A 22116-nucleotide genomic window follows, 5' to 3' on the forward strand; every position below is an offset into this window, starting at 1 on the left:
TCATTGAAAAGGTTGTTGAAGTTGAGCGTGAACGTGAGCTTCCAGCATTGAGTCTGTCGTCGATCGCCACACAGCAGACAGAACCCGTCTTACCGGCTGTTGAGCGGAGTGTAGACCCAGAACCTGAGCTTCCACAATTGGCTGTATCCTCGGTCTTCTCGCAAGAAACCGAGCCCGTGATGGCTACCCTGCAACGGTCGGCTGAGCCGGAGGTAGCAGCTGCTGTTGAGCGGGAGATTGCCGAGCCCAAGCTTGCAGATTTGAATCTCTCTCTCATTGCGTCGGAAAGCACGGAACCAGCTGCACCGCAGTTGCACGAGATCCCGGTGGTCGAAGCCCCTCAAATATCGCTATCCGAAGTGCACGCGGTGGAGACGAGCCCCGTCAAACATGTTCCGTCGGCAGTTGCGGTGCCCCCGGTCCAGCTGATGGATGAAAACGCGCCACCAAATCACAGCATGCATATGGTCAAGGGTCTCCCTGCTGCTGAACTGCCATTGCTTGTGGTCAACGATGACAGTCCAAGGAAGAATGCAGCCAGTGGTACAAACGGACCGGAGCCAGACTCCACTCTGCCTCTAGGTGCCATCTCTGGCAATGTTGTCCCACGCCACACGCGACAGCGGTCGTCTAGTCGGACGGAACGGGCTGACCAGGGTGCGCAAACAATTCTGTCGTCGAAGCAGATTGACCAGCTGCTCATGGATCGTGTCACCGCCCGGCCACTCTCTCCTCCGGACAGCGACAAAGCCAAGGAACAGAACACCTCACCGTTTGCCACACCCCGAGCACGCACTCGTCCCACTCATCAGTCCTCTCAATCCTCTCTCCCAACCCACCAGCTCAGGCCGGGCAGTTCGCTTAGCCATACGTCAAGCATCCAGAGCCACCCAGCTTTGCCTCACGACCACAAGGAGATGATCATGGCAGCCGAGAAACAATCATTGGATCAACGGCCAGGTTCTCCCACCTTGATGGGCCCTCCTCTTGCGCCAGCTTCCGCTCACAGGACCAACGTGAGCCAGCGCCCGCGGACTCCCAACGAGCAGGGTCTCCGAGTCAGCTCGATGTCCACGACGACCTCCCGAGTCAAGTTGAGAAGCGAGAGCCACAGTCACATCTCACGGCGGTCGTCAGTGTCATCCTTTGCATCTGAGATCGACGAGCGATTCGCTGCGCAGCCCATTGGTCCTCAGGGCTATGCCGCCGGTACAGACCCGAGGATGATCCAGGCTATTACACAAACGATGATTGGCGAGTTTCTGTGGAAGTACACTCGCAAGACTGTCACGGGCGAGGTGTCCAGCACAAGACATCGACGCTACTTCTGGGTTCACCCCTATACACGTACGCTGTACTGGAGTGCGCAGGATCCCCAGACCGCTGGCACGCGTGAACTGAAGACCAAGAGTGTTCCCATCGAGGCTGTTAGAGTCGTGCCTGATGACAACCCTTACCCCCCTGGCCTGCACTGCAGGAGTCTGGAGGTGGTCAGCCCAGGCCGCCGGGTTCGCTTTACAGCAACCACCAGTCAGCGACACGAGACTTGGTTCAACGCCTTGTCGTACCTGCTTCTGCGCAACTCGGCCGAGAATGGCGAAGAACAGGAGGGCAACGCTTCGTTGGAAGACATCGATGAATTCAACCCTGAGTTCCGCTCACGCTCCCGCCAGACCTCAAGACTCTCATTCTCCTCCTCGCGCAGTCGTACTGCACGAAACTGGCCGAAGGAGCGGGCTGGCTCTACCATTTCATCCCGTCGCACCCTAACGCCGGGACGAGGCTCCCCTTCGCTTGCTGCACCGTCATCGTTCACTGAGCAAAGGAACGGCTCTAGCTCGCGGCTCAGCACAATTCTGAACACGACGATCAAGGGCTCGTTTGGTCGCAAGGGTCCGCGCTATGCCAGCTCGAGTGTTCATGAAGGAAGCATACACACCCGTGACAGCCACGATGACTTTCGACATACGATGGAGAGACAAGAAAGCCAGGGGGACCGACTCGAGAACGTGCGAGCGTGCTGTGATGGTAAGTTTTGAATCTGTTTGGTCCCAACTGTCCGCAGCTAATTGGATTAGGCAAACATGATGTCAGTGCCTTGTCCAGGACAAGTAAATATAGCCCGCGGGTGAACCGGATTCATTCCCATCATTAACGCACTTGAGAATTGAGCTGCGTCGATCGGCGGGGCTCTTGCCTGCAGCTGTGGTTTGTTTCTGCACGAGTCTCTTTATCAGCATCCCATTGTTCTCGTACTGGGCAACATGGAGCACTTCTCTGGAGTTTGAATACCTGCACACTGAGCGTCTGGAACTTGCATATGTCCTTAGGTTGTCTACTGGACTTGTCTAATTCCCGCCGGGCCCATCTCGAACCGTAACATCGATTCCAACCCTCTTTGTCTCTCTATATTTACTTTTTTTAATGCTTCGAGAACGGGCCTTGACATGCTTTGGTTCTCTCCCCCTAACCTCCACTCTCGGTGCCCGGATGGCTTTTTGATTTCTCGTCATTCTTTTTTTTTTCTGGTTTTTGTTTGTCTTGCACTCATTGCGCTGCGCGAAGTGTCCCAAGTTGTCCCCGTCGCATGATCAAGAATAACTCCACCTAACTTATATAACCCCATGGACCACATCTACCACCACCCACCCCAACTAGTGACATGTGCTTACTCTATTTTTTTTTCTTATGTGTTGACAGTTGACGGTTGACAAAGTTGACCCGTCCTCTGCATGGCCCAGCGGCTTGAAGCGGTTTCCACCACTTACTCTTCTCACTTTCGCTCATTGGCTCATCATTGAAAGGGGGATGACATACCCAGTATCGGTCTGTTTTGGTTCCTAGTTCACTGGACTGGGCTTTTTGGCGAAGCTGGTGATTGTTCAGGCGGGCTTGATATTGATATTGATATTTTCCCTCTTTATCTGGGCTTATACAATGACAATCGAACTCCACATACTCAAATATGCCTTGGTGGTTGGATCTGGTATCGGGCTGGGGTGTAGGTTCTTTATATCCCGTAACTTGTGTGAATTTGGTGTAGGGCAGTGTTTGGGTGGAGTTGGGGAGAGTGTGTCTGCCTGTATGGTTCAGCCGTGAGCTAAGGTGTAGGGGTCGCATAACAATGAGTATACTCTCACTACTCGGTGAATCTGGTCCACCCCTCCAACTGTATGACTTGCGAATATTGAGGTACTAGTTACTAGTACAGTAGAGCAAGGCACAGCATAGCGGGTCAAGGATCTTAGCATACCATGTAACAATGTATATATATGTCCCAGTTGCGTGGCAAGTTTTTCAAGCTAGTTTAATGCACCGTGACGCTGTTTGATTTCTCCACTGTATCATAATCGCAGCCTATTCAACAAAGGCATAAATAGGGTATCATAATTCTCAAAGTATACATACATCCATACATACATACATACAGTAAGTAGGCAAGTAACGTAAGCACATATAGCCCGCCCACCCCTCCCTTTCCTCCCGGGGTGTGTGTGGTTTAACCATATTGGTTACCTAGAGCATATCCGTTCTCGGGATGTGGACAAAGGCTCGTCCCGGCCGGAGTCACCAGTCCTCCCATCATGTCGCATACAGTACTTCACTTCCCGCTCCTGGACGTCCGATTCTTCCGTTGTGCGGACTTTCTCCCGCACACACGACCATCCATAAAGACGAAAAGCCTTCGCTAAACGGGTTTCACTCGCCCCGCGGGCCAAAACTCAAATAAATCCAGGGCTTCGCGGGTCCAGGGGCCTTGATCGGAGGGGGAGGGGTCCGGGTTTGTTTTGTGGCCCGTGGATGTCGTGCTGGTGAGGGCTGTGGGGTCGGAGTAGGATTTGCGGAGGCTGGTGTGGGTCGTTGGGTTGGGGCTGGATTTGGTGGGGTGGTGGTGGTGCAGATGAAGGGGCCGGTGGGGCTGTGGTCTTGTTGTCGTTGTAGTCGTTGCCGGGGTGGTTGTTGATTCGGGTAGATCGGTTAGCTCATTGAGGATGGCTTGAGTGGAGGTTGAGGGGGCGAAGTCGTGGCTTTTTGGTATAATTGCGGGGGAGGGGGTTGTGCTGGTTGGTTGTAAGGGGGGTACGGAGGGTTTGTTGTTTCTGGATGGTGGTGCTGGTGCTGGTGCTGGTGCTACAGAAGCAGATGACGCTGGCTTGACGATCTGTCCACCGCCGGGGAGTAAGGCCGAGTACATCAGCTTCTTGCGGGGTTTGCTGGTGGAGAGTCGGAGGAGCACGGGCGGTTCGTCTGGTTTGGGAGGGCATGGCTGCGGTGGTGGAATGCCACTGCCGCTGCGCGATTGCAGCTGAGGATTGCTGTGCTGTTTGGATGCTTGCAGCTGAGGATTACTGGTAACCCCGCGCGATGCTTGTACCTGTGAGGTACCGCTCTCACCCTCCCGGGAGACCTCACCAGCATCGTTCCTCGCCGATGCATCGTGGAGCTGCGGTCGGGCCGGCTTAGACGCAGCGGAAGTGGTCGACGAGCCCGTCAAATCAATGACCGCCGATAACCGGGGCTGAGCCGGTCGACGAGAGGGAAGCTTGCCCTGCGCCTGCGCCTGCTGCTGCTGCTGCGCCTCCACCCTCGGTCGTTTCGCCGCGCGCGTAGCGGACATTTCCCCATCGCGACCATGTACATTCCACGTCGCCGCAGTCCCCGCACCAAGTGTCTTCCGAATCCCCAGTAAATCATTCAACGAGCGCATCGACAGCTGAGACCCATTCCCTGAGTGCACCCCCGATACAGAACGAACAGTATCCCTAGACCTCAAAGGCGACGGCGACGCAGCGACAACCCCTTGCCTGCCCCTCCCTAAACCCTGACCCTGACCCAGACCCAGACCCAGACCTCCCCCCTCCCCCACAGAGACCCCCTGCCCCGCCGCAGAAGATCCTCCAGCAGCAGGAAGAATCCCACTCAAATCCGTCTCCGACCTCCCCACCGCCTCACAAACCTGCACCAACACGCCGCGATCCAACTCAACCTCATCCCCCTCCTGGGGGGCCTCCTCCTGCCGCCAATGCAGATCCCCGATGAAGTTCCCGCTCGTGTCGTAGGCCATGATCCGTTTGTTGAAGGTGTGGTAGCGCAGGTACCCGTCTTGCCAGCGTTTGGCCTTTCGGCGGGTGTCGTGCGTGAAGAGGCAGCGGTGTTTGATCACGGGGGCGGTGTTTTGGGTTAGAGGGGTTGCGAATGTTGCTTGGGTGGAGGAGGTGGCGGCGGAGGAGTGGTGGTAGGGGGTTGAGGGGGTGGAGTGGTAGGTCATTTTGCGGTCTTTTGGTGTGGTATTGTGATGTGGTGGTGGTGGGATGGTGTATGGATGGGCGTAGTTATCGATCGGGGTTCGCGTGGGGGAGGTTTCTCGGTGCTGAGCGCTGCTGTATTCGGATGTTGTTGCTGTGTCTGTATCGCTCAGCGAAAGGGCTGTCAGGGTTGAGAGCCCTTGTTGGAGGGACCATTGGATGAGTCCGGTCGCAGTCGAGCGTGATGATGATTTCGTGGAGGTCTTGGATCTGGATTGTTGTAAGTTGGAGAAGCCGAGCGGAGAAAAGATCGGGAGATCCCCGGCGGCAGGCCGCGGTTCGCCTGAGGCCATCACTCCCGTCTACTGTAACTTACTCTATCAGTTGTACTCCGTAGTTACATTCATAATTTCGCACTTCATACTCCGTACTCGTCTCGTGCCATTATTTTGATTAACCATCGTATGCTGTCTGAAACGCTAAACTCCGCACTATTACTCAGACTCTGCAGTGTCGCTATGATGACTACTTGATACCCCGGTCACTCCACGTAGTTAGCCGGGAAACTCCCCTTCACCCCTCTCAGCTCCCCCTCCCACCAGTCATCCGTACTCTCCGTCTTCTTCAGCACACGAATCCGGTCGCCCTCGCGAAAAGACAAATCCCCCGCCCCTTGCCCCCCGAAATCATACAGCGCCGTCACGAACAGCGCGTTCTGCGAGTTCATCCGGGGCGGCGGCGGCGGTGGCGGTGGCTTCTTCTTGCCCGCCAGCAGCGTACTCGTTCCCGGGGACACTGCTGCACGGGATGGGGACGGAGATGGCTGTCGGTTGTTGCTGTTGGAGCGGCTGAAATGGTTCCCACGAGACGCGATGGACGATAAGCCGGGGGAGACACCGGCCGCGGCAGGAGACAGGGTGGATGCTGATACATTAGGCGAGAGCCGGCCATGGCTGTCAGACCGACTATAGTAGTCGGCTCGAGCCGCCACGGAAGAGAGCCCCGGGGACACTGCCGCCGCAGCAGAGGCTGCTGGCGACGTATACTGGTGGTTGTTGTTGTTGTTGTTGCTGTTGCGACTGAAGTAGTCCGCTCGAGCTGCGACGGAAGACACACCCGGAGACGGAGAGTGGATGGATTCAGCAGCGGAGACGTAGGATTCAGCTGCAGGGGACGAGGCGGATGTCGCGGGGACAGAGGCTTGCGGCGAGAGGTGCTGGCTCGAGCTCGAAAGGAGGTTCAGAGAGGACGTGGATGCGGCTGCCGACAGCTGCGGTTTTGGTCGGGGTATCGGTTTCGGCTTTGTTTCGAGATTCGGCCGGGGCTTGGTGTCGTAGGCCGGCGGCGGTGGCATAGGCGGGAGCTTAGACTGAGCTGCTGGCGGCGCTGGCGGCGGGAGTTTGCGCGGCATAGCTGCAGGATTCGGCGACACCGGCCGTGGGGGCTTCGGTGGCGGCGTGTCTTCGTGAGCGCCCGGTGACCGGCAGTAGCTGGATACTACGTTCACCGGGCGACTGATAAAACTATGACCGTTGCGCGGGTGCTCGTCCACCGGGGACATGCGAACGGTCCTACCATTGGCGATGCTAGCGAAATTCTCAACTTCCTGCTGAACGGGCAGATGTGCGCGCTCCCAGTCCTCCACGATATGTTCCATCGGCGGTGCGGGGACCGGGAATTGTTCGTCCTGGCTGTACTCCAGCACCACGGTGTAGTACCGGGCCAACATGGTGTTTTGCAGCTCGATCTGCGCGGCCAGCAGACGGGGGAGCAGGGAGAACGCTGCAGCAATCAGCGGCGGAAGGCAGTGGCGGAGGTGTTCGTCGGCAGCGTTATAATCCTGCGCTGGTCAGTCCACGTCGCATGGAGGGCCGGAAGAGTCCCCTACCTCGACTGCTCTCGCCAAGTCACTCTCAGCCTTGACCAGGGCTGCATTGTCACGATCCGATCGCTTCGTTTTCTTGGTATAGTTGTCCACACGACCTTGGTAGCGCTCATAGTCCAGCTACCCCGAAAATTGAATCAGCACAGCCGGACCGATATGACAAAAAAAAGACACACCTTGCGATCATCGCGTTTCTTGATCGTTTTCTTCATCGGAATCAGGTACTCTCGAGCCTGGGTTGCGGGCTGGATCATGCGCTCGTCCACCGCGGCAATGTCGGCCAGGATCTCTCGCCGGAGCTCCTCGTATTGCTCCCGAAGCTTATCTGTCCGCGCCAATGTCTCTTGCGGAGTCGGAACAGCTTTCTGGCCGGTCGAAGAGTCGGACGATCCAAGGATGGGAGCATACAGGGAATTGAATTCGCTCAGCATACGGTTCTGGTGGATGAGCAGTGAGGACCAAGCATCGCGCCATGCGCTGGTGAATTCGATGATCTGAGGGAGCAGCCGAACGTTAGTTGGAGACTGTGGGGAGAAGTACTGGGTAAGTAGTGTAGTTCAACGGTGTTTACATACTCGGCCTAATAGCTTGTCCGCTTCCTCAAAGTCTTTGAGAAGAATCGCAACCTGGCTTTCGTCGGCGGAGCGCTTCATGAAGCGGCCAATCTGCCTTTGCATCGACTGCATGGTGCCGCGTGGCCCCTCGGAGGAGCAAAGAGGGGATCGAATCGAGGGGATGAAGGGAAGGTTCACTAAACAGCCATGGGTGGGGGACCACAAGCATAAGAAGATTAAGGTCACTGTTGCTTTAATTGAAGCAGTGAATAAGAAAGGAGAAGAGAAAAAAAGAAAAGAAAAGAGAAAGAGACTAATAGGCCAGCTAGACAGAGAGGAACAGCACACAGAGAAAGAGAGAGGGAGGGAGGGAGAAAGAGAGAGATGACGCAGCCTTGGAAAGTGAGTGGTGGTGTTTATGTTTCAGCCTGGCTGGGCTGGCCATTGTCCATTTCGGGTGGCTTTGGCCCGCCGCTACGGCGTACACAGTAAAACAAATTCCTCCCCCTGTCTCGAACTTACTCTCCATCTTTAAAACACGAATCCTGAGCCAATTTACAAATATATACTGTTCATGACACTGATCGCTACTGATCGCTACTGATCGCCACTAATTATCCATACTCACCCTAAACAAATGCTTCTTATCTAAGGAGGAGTCGATAGTAACGTTAGTTAAGCCGCGCCAGATGATGGACACCAGTGGTAGCAAGTTTACATCCTGTCAGCATCCAAAGCCCTACATAACTATATGAAAGCCCCCACAGCCCCGCTGTCAGTCCCGTCCGCGCCAGCCTGGCGTCGTCGGCTCTCCAAGAACATCTCCACCATACGCTTGCTCGATATCGGCGAACACGAGTTCGGCGATGAACCATCCTGGCCCTTGATCTCGTACTCCTCAGCTTTCACATTTTCCTTGGTCAGTCGCTGATGGTCGCGATACCCCCGACCCGATCGACTATGCAGGGACCTGACGTCCCGCGACACAGTGGGGCCGCGGGCCGGATGTCTGCCGTACGTGGCACTTGCCATCTTCTGAGAGAAGCCACCAGCTTTGTCTCTTCGGGGAGTTGGCGATTCGGGCATGCGGAAGCGGTTTGCTGAGATGTAGCGCATCGGTGAAGAGGCGAAATCCCTTCGAGACTCGACTGGACTATGGAAGGGGTCATGGTGGAGTAAACTGTGGCTGGAGCATGGAGACGGTGGCCTAGCAGGCGGCGGCGGAACTACTGGCTCGTCTGCTTGCTCTTTCTGCATAGTCACGACTGTTCGGGCACTCGACGATCGACTGAAGGGCCGTGAGAAATTGCTGGTCGAAGAAATCTTGCGATTCGACCACATCTCGTCATCGATGAAAACACCGCCATCGAATTTCTCCACCAAGCCATAGGAACCCTGGCAGAAGTCATCCTCATCGCTGTAGATCTGCGCGTGCTCGCGATAATGAGATTGAAGGGGCTTGATGTTCTCAATCTTTGCGATCTCCGTGTGCATCCATTGCTTCCAATCCGTGCTGGGCCGAACGGGTGCTCGGTCTGCTTGAGTTTGCGAATGATGCTTTGGTGAGCTGTAAGTAGTTCGTTGAGTGTCGTAAATCGTAGCTGTTCCCGGCTCGTCTGGGATATCCTTTGCATCGAGTGATTTGCCGCCGGTGGATCGAGAATATACACTGGGGGAGTTGGATACGGCCGCTGGACTTTGCTGGTCGGGAGTTCCTGGGCGCCGGACGAGCCCTTCGATAAACTTGTTCATGCCAGGACCTGCAGTGCCCTTGTCACAAGAAATACCAGACATGCTCAATCGATTCCTGTCAGAGCAGGGGCTCTCTGGGAAGCAATATGCCAAGGGCTGCGAGAACCGCTGAGGCGTCACCGTACCGGCATTTGCAGTAATGAAGGATTGGGTAGACGGAATGGACTCGTCGCTGGGGATCTTACGGACTGTTTGCCCATGATGACGCACAGCTACTGAAGCAGCAGGTGTTGGAACGATATGATGCGCTTTGACATGACCAAGTGCAATGCTTGCGCTTGTCTCTGGTGCTCTGCCTTCACCGATTCTTCTCATCAGAGCGGAATACAATCGTTGGCTGTCAATCTGGCCGGTTGGTCTCAGAGGCCGAGCGGCGACTGGACTGTTCTCGTAGGAAGGAATTTCTGTGAGGGTTTGCTCCGAATGGGCTCTTTCTTCAATCACTGACAAGTGGCTTCGACCACCAAGGTTGCCCGTCACGATAGTGTTTGCAGTTGTTGAGTCTGCCCAGCTTGTCACGCGAGAGCGGCTAGTAGCCAAGCTTTCTGAGCTTTCCGTGACCCCAGCTGTTGGGTATTGTTGAGTGCGAGAGGTGGCTTCATGACGAGTCGTATTCGGGGTGTGTGGGCTATCGTTTGGTTTGTGACTATTCGTCTGTGTCTTGTGCTGAGAGGATGGAGATGCTCCTCGCCCTTCCATCCCACCCGCAGATGGCCTTGCAAGACCCAGCACTCTTTTAATCCCTTTCTTGATCGACGACGACAAAGATCTCACTTTTCCGTGATGGCCCGACGGGGAGCCAGTAGCACCCGCAGCCGATGTGTGTGAACGGAGCGTTTTTCTGAATGGCCTGTGCTCTCGTCGAGTCTTGGGGACAGACAGACACGGTTGTTCCGTTTGGGGAGAACTCTCGGCTGATTGCTGTTGAAACTGAATGAGAGCCAAGTCGATCGCGGTTTCATGACTCTGCACATGTCGTAACGGGCCAGCTGCCGACTTTTCCCCGCGGAGGAAAGACATTGAACGCCGCAGGTTGCGATAAGTGCGCGGGGATTGGTCGCTCCTAGCGATCGAAGCATCGTTTGCAGGGGAAGAGGCTCCGTGAGAGGTGCGAGAAGAACGCTGCCCCGTAGAGAACATGGACCGCGACTTGCGCAGACGCCTATAGGACGAAGCAGGAAAACAGCCATGGCTGTCGAGTCCTTGGAACTCATTTATGGACGGAAGAGCGGCGGACGCGTAGTCCTCGTCGTGTGTGCTGGAGTCGGTGGTGGTCAAGGGGCGAGAGGATCCTGCGGTGGATTGTGACCCCGTGTATCGATGTCTTCTCGACGGGACTGCCATATTCCCCGGGCCGCCGAGAGCGTCGTAGGAACACTTGGAGCGCAACATGGCGAGCGAGGCAGCAGTGGTGGCATGTTGCCTGGTCATCTCAGGATCGGGGGTGTCGCTGGCGACGGAGCTGTGATGGCTTCTGCGGACGGAGCGCGCAGACTTGGATCTTCGCAGACGGTCCATGTTGCCAGAGACTAAGCTGCAGAGTATTTATGTCGCGGACATATGATAGAAGTAGTAGCTAAGTGATATCTGCGATGGAAGAGCAACGCCCCGGGGGCAGCGACTGTATGGCGTGGGCGCCATTGTTGCGGAGGAAGGGACGTTTGGGTGATTGCCTTGAGTCGAGTTGAGTTGCTGTGCGGGCTGTGGCTTCCTTGGTTAACTTATGGTATAGTATAGAAATCGGCAGGAATCATATCTTCCCGCCAGACTGGCACTAACTACTAGGTAGTTTTAACAGAGTTGAGATAGCGATCAGGTCCTGCAATTGACCCAAGGACATAATCCAGTCTGTAACCCAGAGAGATAGAAGTACTTACTCTACATCATATCCCTCATGAGATACAGTTGTCAAGAAGATACATATTAGCCAGTTCAAATCTCTCATATCATATCTTTTTTGCCCGGATGTCTAGAACCAATCCCCTCCCCACCGCTCCTCGACCGGTCTGGACCCTCCCTTACCATACACAGTACACTACTAACCCTTCACCCTTTCAGTCCATACGCTCAGGTCATATTCCAGATCACCATCCTAATTTCCAGTCCTCCTATACTAATATATTATATCCTACATATATCCAGTAGCCCACATCCATGATGAAATACGACCGCGAATACCCAAATCAGCAGTTATAAGTCTACAGTTCCCCTAAACTGTAGAGATATACATAGTAGGTAGTATGTAAATGCACATCCGCATTAAGCAATACCTTCAGTCACCCATTACCCGAAATATATCCAACACAAAAACATCCCCTTGGTTCTAGATCCATCCATCCAGAGCCCCTCCATCCCGCACCCTGACTGCCGTGCAGTAGGCACAGTACAATACTGTTATGCCAACGCGAAGCAGATCATCCGCTGCCAACCTGGAGCACCAGCGGCAGCGATCACCGATACGAGCATTCATCCGTACCATCAGGCTGGAGAGTAGTAAAGTTCAAGTGGGGAGAAGGAGATCTGTGCATTTACCCGCCAGCCACACAGCCCCTACTTAGCGCCTACTGCAACATAATAGTTACAGTGAATTACGGTAGTCAGCTACGTACGAGGGCGTTGGTGGCGTTGGTGGCTGCGGCTGCTGGCACGGACGGCGTCGAGTGACGTGCTAGGCTGTGAAGTGCATGGTGCAGCGGTGAGGGGGTACTGTATTAACAAGTTATTTTATACCGAGCTCTGATGAGCCGAGGCTATTCTCCTACTGTACGTTACTGTAGTTAGCTGGGAGAGTGCACTTCGTACGAAGTACACCATCCTCCAGCGAAGAACCCCAAGAAGAAGTGTCCACTCTGCCCATCAACCAGACCAACGATGTCCCACTGCCAGACAAAACACCTCAAAGAAGAGTGAGATCATCACATCATCAAATCGAACCTCCAGCATGTACTGCACTGTACAGTATATAGCACAATCCGAAAGCGGGAGTAAGCGGAAACCAAGTGAGGGGAAGTCGGACGGCAGTAAGCACCCCGCGTAGATCAATGCAACGAGCAGAAATCTGTGTCTTTGACATTCCCTCAAGACTTGGCTGCAGCCTAGTTGTCCGGCAGTACGGCGTACACAGTACTAAAAGAAGGTCGAATCTTTGTCGTGGGCTGTGGTCAGAGGGTGCCAAGCCCATGCAGGGATTGAGTCGTCGTTATAAGTATACGAAGTATAAGTTATAGGGATACTTAGTAGTAAACAACATAACTAGGTATAACATGATATGCTAGGCTGACACGGACTTAGGCAGTACAATTCTATACTATTCCAAGCCACTGTAGAGTCGGTGAGGACGGTAGAACCATCAACTTCCGTCCGTGCTGACTCTGACTCTGACGCTGACTCTCTAACACGGGTGACCGGAAGGACAAGGCCAGGCAAGGTCAGCGAGGCGGACAGCCTGGGCCACTGCAAAAGTCATGGCAAGGCCAAAGACAAGCTGCAACGGTCGCGGGCAATGCCGAGGAAGGGGGGAGGGGGATGTGCGCAGTGGGCACACACGCATGAAGCAAATGACGCGGATGACGGATGGTGAAGACGCACGGATGGCATTCGGGGACTGCCAGTTGCACTGCACTCCACTGTAACCAACAACTCTGGAGTAATTCACTGACTACTTACTAAGTAGTTACTACGTGTACTGACTAACTAATGATGATCCATAACTAACGAATCCAAACCTACTCCGTAAAGCAGTCCTTCTGCAGGTTTCTGGCCGAGTGTCAGTCACATGGACCTTCGCAAGGTACAGTACCACCAAACCACCAGCCTCAGTGGTGAGACGCAAAGCGCATCCCGCATCGCATCACGGACTCCCAGACCAGAAAGAGATCAGCTGTTCAGAACAAGAAACAGGGTTCGAGGGCAGATCCCGAGACAGGCATCGGGGAGCCGGAGATCGAGAAGAAATTCCTTTTGGGTGTCACTGCACCTTCCCATACCTTACCGAGTTCCTCCGCCACTACTGCCTAGTAAGTAGTTATACATCTCCGGGCATTTCATAGGTTCTTTCGTAACAGGAACTCCGCGAGCTCTTGGTTCAAAGCGGCTACCTACTTCGAGCACAGAATTCATCATAAGATAATCAGAAGAAAGAGAAATAGGGTATATTCAGATGTGACAAACAAAAAAGAAAAAAAAAAAAGAAAAAGAAAAGACCTTCGATCGTACAGGTAGGCCGAATTGGGTATGAGTAAAATCGACCGACGCATATTACAACAAAGAAATAGCAGGGGCATGACAAAGAGTAAGATTACAAGCCGATGTCGAAAGGAAGTCGTGGGTTGACCACGCACAAAGGAATGAGTGTGTGAGAGAGAGAGAGAATAAAAAGAGGGATGTCAAGGATAGTAAGAAGAGAAAAAACCAAAAAAAAAAAAAAATTCCACCTGCACCCACTGCCCGCCCGCAGCAGAGATTCCCAGTTGCGTGCGCGCCGGTGATTTTCTTTCTTCGCACCATTCTGGGCATTGGCTCATTGACTGATAATCAGGCCGACCATAACTGTCGCCGCTGTGGTCCCCTTCCTGGATTGCTCGAACAGCCGTAGTAGAGCAACCCAGAAAAATCTCAGCAGACCCGATGCTGTAATCCAGGATGGCCTATGCGAAGCACAATCCCAAGAGTCATGTCGCATGCGTGTATGTTCGCATTATTCCCACAGCCGAGAATGGTTCGGAGATGGCGAAACGACGTTGGTGTAAGAAGGCGAGCGCAGAGTGAAGTGAAGAAACGTCCGGCCGCGAAATTTCTCGGTCGAACCGCGACAAAGCCGCCCTCGCAGGGGTATCAACCCGAAGAGCATCGATCACCAAACTCCCACAAATGCAGTCCCGTCCGAGCACATGATTAAGAAGGGAAAAAAAAGAGTCAAGGAAAAGTGGACGAGAAAAGAGCACAAGGGCCTCCGGAATCGGTCCCAGCCGGCAGGACCCCTGCCATTCTATCGATTGAGATCCCAGAGATTCATTGCGCCCGGCTCGTCATGCGGTAGCCGTCAGGTCGTTCATCATGCGCAGCGGTCGATAATCTCCTTGTATGGCGAATCATTCAGGATCTCGGACGGCAGGGCTCGACGGTAATCTCTGGGTTGAGCGAAGGGAGATGTCGACCGAGGGTGACGGAGCTTCAGTTGCTGTACATCTCGCGAGTCAGTATTCGGTAACAGTAGAAGGAAGTACTGGAAGTAAGCTTCGCGGGGCGGACATACCACACAGTCGGGGCATTTGCCGCCATTAATGTTCACACGGCCACGACAGCCACGAGGATAGTTGGCACAGGAGAACATTGTGGATAATCGAGTCGACTATTTAGTTGAATGAGAGGAAGAGTAGGATGTGGTGATGGTTGGAAGACGGTCACGACTGATGATTTGCAGGTTGGAGCTGAATGAATTCCCGTCAAGGGAGCTTTCTAGGGCTGGGGATTTGGTGACTTGAAGCGGAACCAAGCCAAGTTAAAAGGAAACCCCAGAAAAAAAAAATTCCAGAAGATCCGAAAAAGAAAGACAAAAAAAAATAGTCCAGAAAAGTAAGGGCAGTTATAGACAATAATAATCTTAGGGCCCAAAGGAAATTAGCTCCAATTCCCACGCCACGGGGCAATTACGTCAAGATCGCAAGGCCGTTGTCCTGCAGCGACACCCAGCAAGGGGGGGGGTGGTCGATTGGGAGTGGTTTTGGTGGAAAAGGAATCGCAGGCGCCGCGCCGGGGGTCCGTTGAGGTTCTAGCGCTGAGGTTGGGCTGCGCCACTAAAGTGGGTGGTGGTGGGATGGGGCGAAAGAGAGACAAAAAATGATAAAATAGGAATAAAAATGGACAAAAATAAATCGGGATGTCGGCGACCAGGTCAAATGCAACCGTAAAGGAATGAAGGAAGGGATGAAAGAAGGAGACCAAAATTGAACGATCAACGATCAATAATTATCACACCGTGAAGAAACTGAATCGAAGTGAGGAATCTCGTGCGAGAGACAAGAGAGAGAGAGAGAGAGAGAGAGAGAGAGAGAGAGGGACTAAAAGAAAAATCAAGGTATTTTATTGCAGCGATAGGGATCTCAATGATTTATATCCGTTGTGGATGGAGAAACGGGAGATCTAGTGTCAAGATGTGAAACGAGCCTGAGAAGTTTAGGACTTTAGGGAACTCAGGCGGGTTGTACGGAGTGCACAGTAGATACACACCAGTTTACATACACAGTCGTAGGCGAGAGTCCCGTCGGACGGTTAGTTAGGCATTAATGACAATCAAATCACCGCAATTGCAACTACAATATAAAGTATGCTTTGCGAATGGTCATCACAGTCCCAGCCAGGGAGATTAATTTTGGGTTCCATGCCTTCTAGTCTAACGGGCCACGGGACGGGGAGGGGGCTGTTGATGGAGCCCGGACTGTATAGAATATTTATTCTGATGCAGTCAGTCGTCGAATGAGAGCCTCCGGTGGCACGGTTGTACGAATCGACCTTTCAAACTTGACTGCTTGGTACCTGACTTGGTGCCAATGACAAGTGTGTGGCGAGGTGAGGGGAGCTACATGGGTACAACAGGCAAATCATCATTGATCCAGCTCAGTCGTAACAAGTACCTAACCCTTCGCTTGAGATCCTAAGCATCGTCGATGAGGTTCATTGGGCGGTAGACGGCAGCCGGAGTCTCAACAGTGGATTCCGTGTTTCTCGGTTGGAGGTTCGATAACGATCCAGAAGGGAAACCAAAGAGGAAGGGGACGGGAAGAGAGACCCAAGCAAGAGCAAAAATTCGATTGATTACTACCTACTGACTATGATCTGATACTTTTCCATAAGAGTTCTCAGACGTGCCTCACATTCTGCCCCATGTAACAGCTTTTAACTACTGTTGGAGGAAGAATGACTCGCAGACGAGTCTTTTGGCCCCTGACTGACTTCAACGGGTTGCCTTACCAGCTACTTAGTCGGGAAAGGGGAGAAAAAGAAGAAGAAGAAGAAGAAGAAGAAGAAGAAGAAGAAGAAGAAGAAGAGAGACATGATTGCAGGGCGGCGTGGACCCTACCCTGTTAGAACAAACAACAAATATTTTCGTTCTTTTTTGTCCCCTTCAACTTGACTTTCAACAGTCAACATGCAGATAACTTAGTTGTAGTTAGTGAAAACTGGCAGAGTAAGCGGACGACAGCGTCATTGGGTAAAAGGCCATCGACCAGCCGTCATGCATCGTCGTCAAGGAGTTTCGAATTGATGAGGGCTAATAGAGCCGTAGCTTCAGAGTCTGGATCTTGGGCCGAACCGTCGCACCAAAAGGTCGAAGTATCCACACTTTCTGGAACGTCGACTAAGCTTCCCTTCTCCTTTTTTTTTTTTTTTTTTTTCTTCTCTCTCTCTTCTCTTGCTTCAATCTCTTTGCTCTCTTTTTTTCCCCCACCTAATCCACCCCTCTCCCCCCATTTTTTTTTCTTTTTCTTCTTTTTTTTTTTGTTTCCCCCCTCTCTTGCTGTCCAACTTTTCCCTTTTCCCTTTTTTGTCTCTCCCATTTTTGCCCCCCTTGGGTCTAGTCCCCCTTGGCCCGGGGTTGCATGTCTGGTCCGCACCAAGTCGGCTGTCGGAAAACACGGGATATGCCACTCCATTGACAAAAAGGTGTGTCCTGTTTGTTGAAGATCCCTGCATGACATTAATGACGGGCTACTCTGATTGAGCGAGTCGGAGATAGCGGTAGATGGTCGGTTAGGTAGGTAGTTAAGAGATGACACCGGAGCTTTGTCGTTTTTCATGGTTGAGATTGATTGGATTGGAATCGGACAGTCACATCGGCAGTTCATCTTCCTCCTCCTCTTCTGTAGGGTGTATGTATGTCTTCCGGCCTGTCCGTTCAGCCAAGCCAAGCCAAGCCAAGATGATGCTGACTGCAGAAGATACCTTACCTATCTTTGACGGGTTAAACCATGGTATGGTCGTTCAGATTCGTTCAACCGTGAGTAACCGCGGTCTCAGTCGGCGACTCGGTGGTGAGGATTGGCAAAAAGTGGAAGTGGAACAGTCAGCGCCGCCCGCCGTCACTTCAAGCCCGTAATTCCGACCAGGAATTAATCCTGGTCAATCGGTAGAATTGACTGCATGACTGCATGAGACTAATACTTAAGGTCATCCAAGCCTCCAAGCCTCCCCCAAGCCTTGAAGGACAGTCTTCGACGAAAGAGGCTGCAGGGATTATATTGTGACTGTGATTGGCCTCTGCGAAGGTCCCGAGCCTCATTGTTGCTTCATCCCGAGGCACAAACTTACAGCAACTCAACATGGATAATGACACTCAATTCTACGAAGGTCGAACGAACATTCCGGTGAGAAGGTCCAGAACTTTCGATTTGCGGACCATATCAACGATGATTAAGTCACTTGACCCCCAAGCCCAACCAAATCATGTGCCACACAACATTTGACAGACAGACACCTCTTTCCCTACCGCGTACAGTAGTTGTTCCATGGGATCATCATCGATGGCGGGCCTTGCGCAGTGCTACAGTGCCTGAACGGTGATGGGCAGTCCATGCTTGGGCTGGATGTCACAATCACAGTCCCTCATTCCCGACCATCGTTCGTTCCAGAACGATCTCTTTATTTATTGGAGGCTTCCCGATCTGCACTTTTGACATACAACATCCACCCACCCATACACATCCTAAGTTACATACCTTGCCACATCATCCCGGCATTCCACATCCTCTCCTTTTTTTTTGTTGCTTGAGAACTAGTAGATGTAAATTTTCTCAAGCTCACCGCAATTCGGCAAGTCTTACCGTTCAGGCCCAGGGTCCGGGTTTAGCTACCGACCCTGTAAATTTCCAAGGTACGGACGGAGTCGAGGTACAGTAGCCAGCTTGCAGCTCAGCGAACCGGGGGCATATGCATTGGGTATGATGATGATTAGGTATTTTCCCGGTTAGTTCTTTCAATTCTCAAGCCAGCTCGTCACTTCCAACCGCCACCATGACGATCTCGTCAAAAAAGGGATCGCCGTCGTACGATGGCCCTCCATCAATTGAAGAAAAACTACTTAATTTTCCGTTAATCAATCAACCATTGATTAAAAATCAAATTATCAAATTATCAATCAACCACCAGCAAATCAACCTCCAAGCCCTGTCGCTGAAGCTGTTGGAAAATGGAATTGATCACGGCTAATTAATCCCGATTGCGCGTAGACCAGACTCATTAAAACTACCCGTTCAGGAAAATGCAGATAGGGTCAAATTTCGCTTCCCAACTTGGTTTCCTGTACTACTCCCGAAGTCCATTTGCTGGTAAGACTTTTGTTGTGTTGTGTTGTAGTATTGAGTCATCGTAAGCGACTGCCCACTGTCCCTGCTTCCTAGTAGAGTTACTGCGCTTTGCCTTGTCGGTGTCCACTGATGAAGGGAGGGCGGGGCCCTGGGATCCGATAGAGATCCTGTAGTTAGACCAGACCCTTTGCTATTGTCGGTGTCAAGTAACTAAGCAGTCCCTGGGTCTCTGGTTTGGTTTGTACCCTGTAAGCCTTCAAGGTAACTAACTACCTGACACTTACTTTGTTAACACTCAGTTAATCTTCTTCGGATGTGTATATATTATGTAATATGTACAATTAACTAAGTTACCTCACTACCTAGGTAACTAGTAGTTAGTAGGTGCAGTATGTACACTGCCCGCCTGCTTGGCCTGCTGCCTCTGTTCCGTACTGTATCTCTCCTCCAATAGATATTCCTGCATGCTATGCGTCCATTCACTACTTCGAATCTGCTACCTGTCTTACCCAGTAGGAAGGTCAACTCAAAAAGAAAGTCTGTAATAGGCTCGAGAATCACTTCTGATGTCTACAGTATGTGTCTGCAGTAGTCAGTCAAACTGAAAAAGAGAGAGCTTATCGAAATTGCAAGTGCTCCTCCTCCCACTGCCCCAACTACTCAGTTAAACCACAACTGCGCTCCACTCTCCACCGTCGAGGCTAAATCTCAGCCCGTCGCCGATTTCTCAAACCCCCCGGCCGAACTCGTTAGGTTTTAACTTATTTTTTTTTTTTTTTGTTTCTGTAACGGTTCCGCTCCGGGTCCGTGTCTCGCTTTTTGTTACTTCTTTTTTTTCCGTGTTGATGGTCATGTGATGGATGGGATGGTTGTACAGAGTCACAGAGTGTGCATCATGACTACTCCGTACCTTACGGTATTAAGTGATTTATCTTCCCGCTAAACAAGGTGAACCCAACGGAAGAATGAGGCCGTCTCAGCTCGGAATGACCGTGGATTTCCCAAATCTTACTCAGATCTTAGTCTAACTAACTGACTGACCGACGGATGGCTGGCTGCGCTGACCTCCTGGTTTGTTTGAGCCGCGATGCGACGATTGCCTGTCTGTGCTGTGCTGCTGCTGTGCTCTTCTGCGATGGGTGTGACGGTCCACCCGGTCTAGATCGATGGGGATTTTTTTTTTCTGTCTGTTCACCTGACCTGACTGACCACTCGCGGATACCTAGCCCTGCTGCATCGGGACTAGAAGCGCAATGGGCAGCTTCTAGAGCGAGGAGGTTGTGTGTGTGTGTGTGTGTGTGTGTGTGTGTGTGTGTGTGTGTGTGTGTGTGTGTGCATCGTGCATCGGATCTCCATGGATGATGTGCGCGCGACATCGGCGATCTTGTGCGGCCCACTCGACTCGACTCGACTCACTCGAGACTGAACTCGGTCGGTCGGGCAGAGAGCAGGATCTAACTAAATGTCTTGTCTCGTGTTGCGGGCAGAGAAATAACCAAACTAGCTGAGACTGACTTCCTACGGCCGAAAAATAGGTTGCCAATCTCGCCGGACACAGAGTCCATTGTTTGAGCGTGAAACTCGAACGAACGGTCGCGGGGGTGCTTTTTTTTTTCTTTTCGAGGAACAGCTCTGAACCTGAACGGTACACTACACGGATTCGCTCCCGTTCGTTTGTCTCGGCGGCTGGATCGAAGATCAGTCTTCCCCTGGGCCTCGACTTATCCCCCCTCCGCCCGATTGACATGGGGCAGGGCTCCGCGCAGGGAGAGCGGTGTTTCGAGTTGCAGTTTCTGAGTTTCTCTTCGAGACTAAGCCTGCGACGACGCTGACGCCTTAGTCAGGCGTTCACCAGGGAGCGAAGCACGAGCCAGGCACCGCAAAGCCCAACCACCGTGGCCAACAAGACCCCATTGCCCTCCCAGGTCAGCCCGAGATACGCGACGCAGCCCACCACCAGCTCCTTTCTCCGCGCCGCATCTCGTCTACGCGCCCATTCCGGGTCGATCGGGAACGGGGCCGCCGGCAGCTGGGCTTGGGCCAGCGCGTCCGTCTGTCGCATTGGCCGGGCCGGCACGGAGACCGTGAGCGCGACGGCACGATGGTCAGAGGTGGCGAACAGCGGCAGCGCATCGTACCTCAACGGCCGGACGGGCTGGTCGGGCTGGTCCAGGTATAGCACACGGTCACACCAGCTGGGCCATCGGGTCCCTGTCCACTGCCATTCCTGCGACAATCCCTCGTCGCCCGCCGCCGCCGTCGCCTTGCTCACGGCGTGACGGGCCGCCAGGCTGTACTTGTACGTCGGGGGAAATCTGATCGGCGCCTCTGACAGTCCGTGGAAGCACCGCGACTCGCCCATCTCCCGACTCAGCTGATCCTCCTGCAGCAGATGGGAGTAATGGCGGGGGTCCGACGTCTCTACATTGACCCGCGGGAATCTGCTCGCTCGATCACCCGGACGCGGCGGTCTGTCCGCCGTCCGGTAATTGAGGTCTCCAGCCAGAAAGAGGTAGCTTGTAGGGACGTAGACGCCCCGGCGATTTGTTTGTTGTTGTTGTTGTTGCCCGACCGGCGCAGCCGTTGTAGAGTCCCGTGAGAGCAGGGGTGCACTCTCCTCCAATCCACCCTCGTCTGCCTCTGTCCCGCCAGACCCTTCCCAGCCCACATCACCAGCATCGACAGGCCGACCGTCCTGACGCTCAAAGACCAGTCGCTCGACCAGACTGCGCCAGTCCGCGTTCCGGCGCTCCACCGCCCACTCCATCGGCGCGAGATGCGCCGCCACAAAGGTCAACTCTACGGGTTGTGGTGGTGGTGGTGCTTCCGTTCCTGTGTGGTTGTTCTCTGGTTGCCGGGATGAGGGCAGGTATCCCAGCCGCGCCCCCACGGCCCCCTTGTTCCCCATCTCCTGGAAGCCAAAGCCTATCCGCGCCGTCTCGAGCCCGGCGACCTGCTCTGCCACGTCCGACCGGGCAAACACCATCAACCCGGTCATCCCAGAGTTGTCCGTCACGATGTTGACGTAATGTACGTCATCCCAGCGCTGCGCGACCGCGCGATTCACGACTTGGCTCAGCGCGTCGAAGTACGGGGTCAGAAACGAGCCTCCAAGGAAGGCGTAGGCGATGGGCGCGAGTTCTTGGAGCGAGAGCACGATGAGGTCCGGGGGTGGGAAGGATGAGGTAGTGCTGGATTCGTCGGTGAGCGGGAGGGAGTCGAAGAAGTGATGGGCGAATCGGTCGACGTCGACTAGGTTGCGGGCGCAATTAAAGGTGAGGATGTAGAGATTGAGTGCGTCCATGGCGAATCAGGTACTGTGGGTATTTTCTGCGTATGTGTTGTAGTTTGGATGTTTGTATTGCAGGGCGAGCGTA

General features: G+C 53.4%; 7 protein-coding genes across 7 annotated transcripts in view; 2 read left to right on the forward strand and 5 right to left on the reverse strand.

Moving 5' to 3' along the window:
* The window catches only part of BP01DRAFT_161478 (putative nuclear migration protein (ApsA)), a 5772-nt gene extending 3520 nt beyond the window's left edge, over positions 1–2252 (forward strand). The window contains exons 3-4 of the mRNA XM_025570701.1: positions 3–2028; positions 2079–2252. Coding sequence (XP_025427732.1) covers positions 3–2028; positions 2079–2155 — 2103 coding nt within the window. The 3' untranslated portion in view covers positions 2156–2252. The remainder of the gene's footprint in view (positions 1–2; positions 2029–2078) is intronic.
* Positions 2253–3475: 1223 nt separating this feature from the next.
* On the reverse strand, positions 3476–5599 carry BP01DRAFT_394814 (DNA helicase ZGRF1-like domain-containing protein; the record flags this gene model as incomplete). The annotated part of the gene is made up of 1 exon (XM_025578349.1): positions 3476–5599. One exon carries the CDS (start codon positions 5597–5599, stop codon positions 3689–3691), a length of 1911 nt encoding a protein of 636 aa, XP_025427733.1. The 3' UTR covers positions 3476–3688.
* Positions 5600–5669: 70 nt separating this feature from the next.
* Positions 5670–8052, reverse strand: BP01DRAFT_360097 (BAR and SH3 domain-containing protein). Its single transcript, XM_025575837.1, has 4 exons — positions 7707–8052; positions 7308–7625; positions 7135–7251; positions 5670–7086 (listed from the first exon to the last, which is right to left on the reverse strand). Exons 1-4 carry the CDS (start codon positions 7815–7817, stop codon positions 5788–5790), a joined length of 1845 nt encoding a protein of 614 aa, XP_025427734.1. The 5' UTR covers positions 7818–8052; the 3' UTR covers positions 5670–5787.
* A 228-nt stretch (positions 8053–8280) lies between these two features.
* BP01DRAFT_360099 (uncharacterized protein) lies at positions 8281–11316 on the reverse strand. Its single transcript, XM_025575838.1, has one exon. The coding sequence runs from the start codon at positions 10953–10955 to the stop codon at positions 8433–8435; it is 2523 nt and encodes an 840-aa protein (XP_025427735.1). The 5' UTR covers positions 10956–11316; the 3' UTR covers positions 8281–8432.
* A 3174-nt stretch (positions 11317–14490) lies between these two features.
* Positions 14491–14769, reverse strand: BP01DRAFT_304968 (uncharacterized protein; the record flags this gene model as incomplete). The annotated part of the gene is made up of 2 exons (XM_025572182.1): positions 14491–14616; positions 14692–14769. 2 exons carry the CDS (start codon positions 14767–14769, stop codon positions 14491–14493), a joined length of 204 nt encoding a protein of 67 aa, XP_025427736.1.
* Positions 14770–16945: 2176 nt separating this feature from the next.
* On the forward strand, positions 16946–17544 carry BP01DRAFT_360101 (uncharacterized protein). The gene has a single exon (XM_025575839.1). It carries the CDS (start codon positions 17206–17208, stop codon positions 17530–17532), a length of 327 nt encoding a protein of 108 aa, XP_025427737.1. The 5' UTR covers positions 16946–17205; the 3' UTR covers positions 17533–17544.
* A 3035-nt stretch (positions 17545–20579) lies between these two features.
* BP01DRAFT_304962 (putative inositol 5-phosphatase) lies at positions 20580–22043 on the reverse strand (the record flags this gene model as incomplete). The annotated part of the gene is made up of 2 exons (XM_025572181.1): positions 20580–21394; positions 21431–22043. The coding sequence occupies 2 exons, from the start codon at positions 22041–22043 to the stop codon at positions 20580–20582; spliced, it is 1428 nt and encodes a 475-aa protein (XP_025427738.1).
* Positions 22044–22116: the final 73 nt, after the last annotated feature.

This window comes from Aspergillus saccharolyticus (genome assembly GCF_003184585.1).
Source record: "Aspergillus saccharolyticus JOP 1030-1 unplaced genomic scaffold BP01scaffold_43, whole genome shotgun sequence".
In the NCBI taxonomy this organism is placed as follows: Eukaryota; Fungi; Ascomycota; class Eurotiomycetes; order Eurotiales; family Aspergillaceae; genus Aspergillus; species Aspergillus saccharolyticus.